The sequence below is a fragment of the Lottia gigantea genome (genome assembly GCF_000327385.1).
Source record: "Lottia gigantea unplaced genomic scaffold LOTGIsca_120, whole genome shotgun sequence".
NCBI classification, from domain to species: domain Eukaryota; kingdom Metazoa; phylum Mollusca; class Gastropoda; family Lottiidae; genus Lottia; species Lottia gigantea.
In genome coordinates this window covers 707744-710228 of record NW_008707226.1, presented here as the reverse complement: position 1 = coordinate 710228, position 2485 = coordinate 707744, and the positions used below count along the sequence as shown (strand labels likewise).

At 34.3% G+C, this 2485-nt stretch overlaps 2 protein-coding genes across 2 annotated transcripts; both read left to right on the top strand.

Moving 5' to 3' along the window:
- Positions 1 to 980: 980 nt before the first annotated feature.
- Positions 981 to 1142, top strand: LOTGIDRAFT_74073 (hypothetical protein; the record flags this gene model as incomplete). Its single annotated transcript, XM_009048368.1, has 1 exon — positions 981 to 1142. A coding segment is annotated over one exon (162 nt), but the record flags the coding sequence as incomplete, so codon positions are not given.
- A 44-nt stretch (positions 1143 to 1186) lies between these two features.
- Positions 1187 to 1438, top strand: LOTGIDRAFT_138005 (hypothetical protein; the record flags this gene model as incomplete). The annotated part of the gene is made up of 1 exon (XM_009048367.1): positions 1187 to 1438. One exon carries the CDS (start codon positions 1187 to 1189, stop codon positions 1436 to 1438), a length of 252 nt encoding a protein of 83 aa, XP_009046615.1.
- Positions 1439 to 2485: the final 1047 nt, after the last annotated feature.

The following is a 2485-nucleotide window of genomic DNA, read 5'->3' as shown; positions in this document are numbered from 1 at the left end:
TGTCGGGAGGTGACAACTCGAAGTATGTTAGTTAAATACAGGTAGATTGGTCTGCACAAGAGAGGGAGTAAGGACTGCAAAGGAAAGTGGCAGGGTATGGGCAATTTTCCTTGTTTCGGTTTCCTTGGCTAACTCTGGGATATTTAGATCTTTCTTTCGTTTCCATGTGGTGCACATGTTCTTTAAATAAAGAGTATTTATATAAGTCTGTTACAGTTTCTGTGTGGAGTCCTGAGTGGAGTTCACCAAAGCTGGCTCGCTCACATTTAGATAGATCTGTTCAAATCTGTAGTTTAAGTTTCCTTATTTATAATTAAAAAACGATTGAAGATGATACATTTCTTGATTACATGTCCAATCCAATATAGTGATGTTTTCCAATTTGTAAAAGTAATGAATGTCGGAAATTATTGCAAATTAAGTTAATATATTTATAAATGTAAGGGGATTAGGTTTACATATTTGACAGACATTTCGTAATCTATTATAAAGAAGTATGCTTCTTAAATCTTATTATTGTTTTTGCACAATGGGGTGTGGCCTTATATACTGAAATAAAGATTGAATCGATTAATTGAACTGATCGAACAAAAGGTTGGATGCTAACAGATAATAATACTATCATTTACACCATTCTTTATATATTAACTTCCCTAAAGCGTATGCCAGATATAATAACCGCATTAGCCCATAACTTTCCTCATCACTGTCATGTACAACATGCTAAATGTTACCGTCATTTCAACAAAGCCAAAAATAATAACTTTTTAAGTGCATAGCTAGATTGTTTTAGTTATTTTCATAATGCTAAACCGTCATGTACCCCATCCGTACTATAATAACTTTCGTTAATGCCATGTCAAATATAATTACCGCCATTTACCCCATGTTTGCTATAGTAACTTTCCTTAGTGCCATGTCAGATATAATTACCGCCATTTACCCCATGCTAAATATCATAACTTAGTGCCATGCCAGTTATAATTACCGTCATTTACCCCATGCTAAATATCATAACTTTCTTTAGTGCCAAGTCAGATATAATTACCGCCATTTGCCCCATGCTAAATATCATAACTTTCCTTAGTGCCATGTCAAATATGATTACCGCCATTTGCCCCATGCTAAATATCATAACTTTCCTTAGTGCCATGTCAGTTAAAATTACCCCATGCTTACTAGTGCCATGTCCGATATAATTACCGCCATTTACCCTATGCTTACTATAATAACTTTCCTTAGTGCCATGTCAAATATAATTACCGCCATTTACCCCATGCTTACTATAATAACTTTTCTTAGTGTCATGTCAGATATAATTACCGCCATTTACCCTATGCTTACTACAATAACTTCTCTTAGTGCCGAGTCAGATATAATTACTGCCATTTACCTCATGCTAAATATCATAACATTCCCTAGTGCATGTCAAATATAATTACCGCCATTTACCCCATACTTACTATAATAACTTTCTTTAGTGCCAAGTCAGATATAATTACCGCCATTTACCCCATGCTAAATATCATAACTTTCTTTAGTGCCATGTCAGATATAATTACCGCCATTTACTCCATGCTAAATATCATAACTTAGTGCCATGCCAGATATAATTACCCCATGCTTACTATAATAACTTTCCTTAGTGCTAAGTCAGATATAATTACCGCCATTTACCCCATGCCTAATATAATAACTTTCCTTAGTGCCAAGTCAGATATAATTACTGTCATTTACCCCATGCTAAATATCATAACTTAGTGCCAAGTCAGATATAATTACCGCCATTTACCCCATGCTAAATATCATAACTTTCCCTAGTGCCATGTCAAATATAATTACCGCCATTTACCCCATGCTAAATATCATAACTTAGTGCCAAGTCAGATATAATTACCGCCATTTACCCCATGCTAAATATCATAACTTAGTGCCATGTCAGGTATAATTACCGCCATTTACCCCATGCTAAATATCATAACTTAGTGCCATGTCAGTTATAATTACCGCCATTTACCCCATGCTAAATATTATAACTTAGTGCCATGTCAGATATAATTACCGCCATTTACCCCATGCTAAATATCATAACTTAGTGCCATGTCAGTTATAATTACCGCCATTTACCCCATGCTAAATATTATAACTTAGTGCCATGTCAGATATAATTACTGCCATTTACCCCATGCTAAATATTATAACTTAGTGCCATGTCAGATATAATTACCGTCATTAACAAATGCTATTTAATCACTTTCAAGCTTCACTATACTAAATGTAATCACCGTCATTTACAAATGTTATATAATCACTTTCATCATGCTAGATATTATCACCGTAATCTACCCCATGTTAAATATAATAACGTTTCTGACACCGTGCTAGATATAATCACTGTCATTTACTTTCATGTTTCACCATGCTATATAGTCACTGACTCGCCGATATTTACATCATGCAAGATATATTGATAACTATGTTGAAT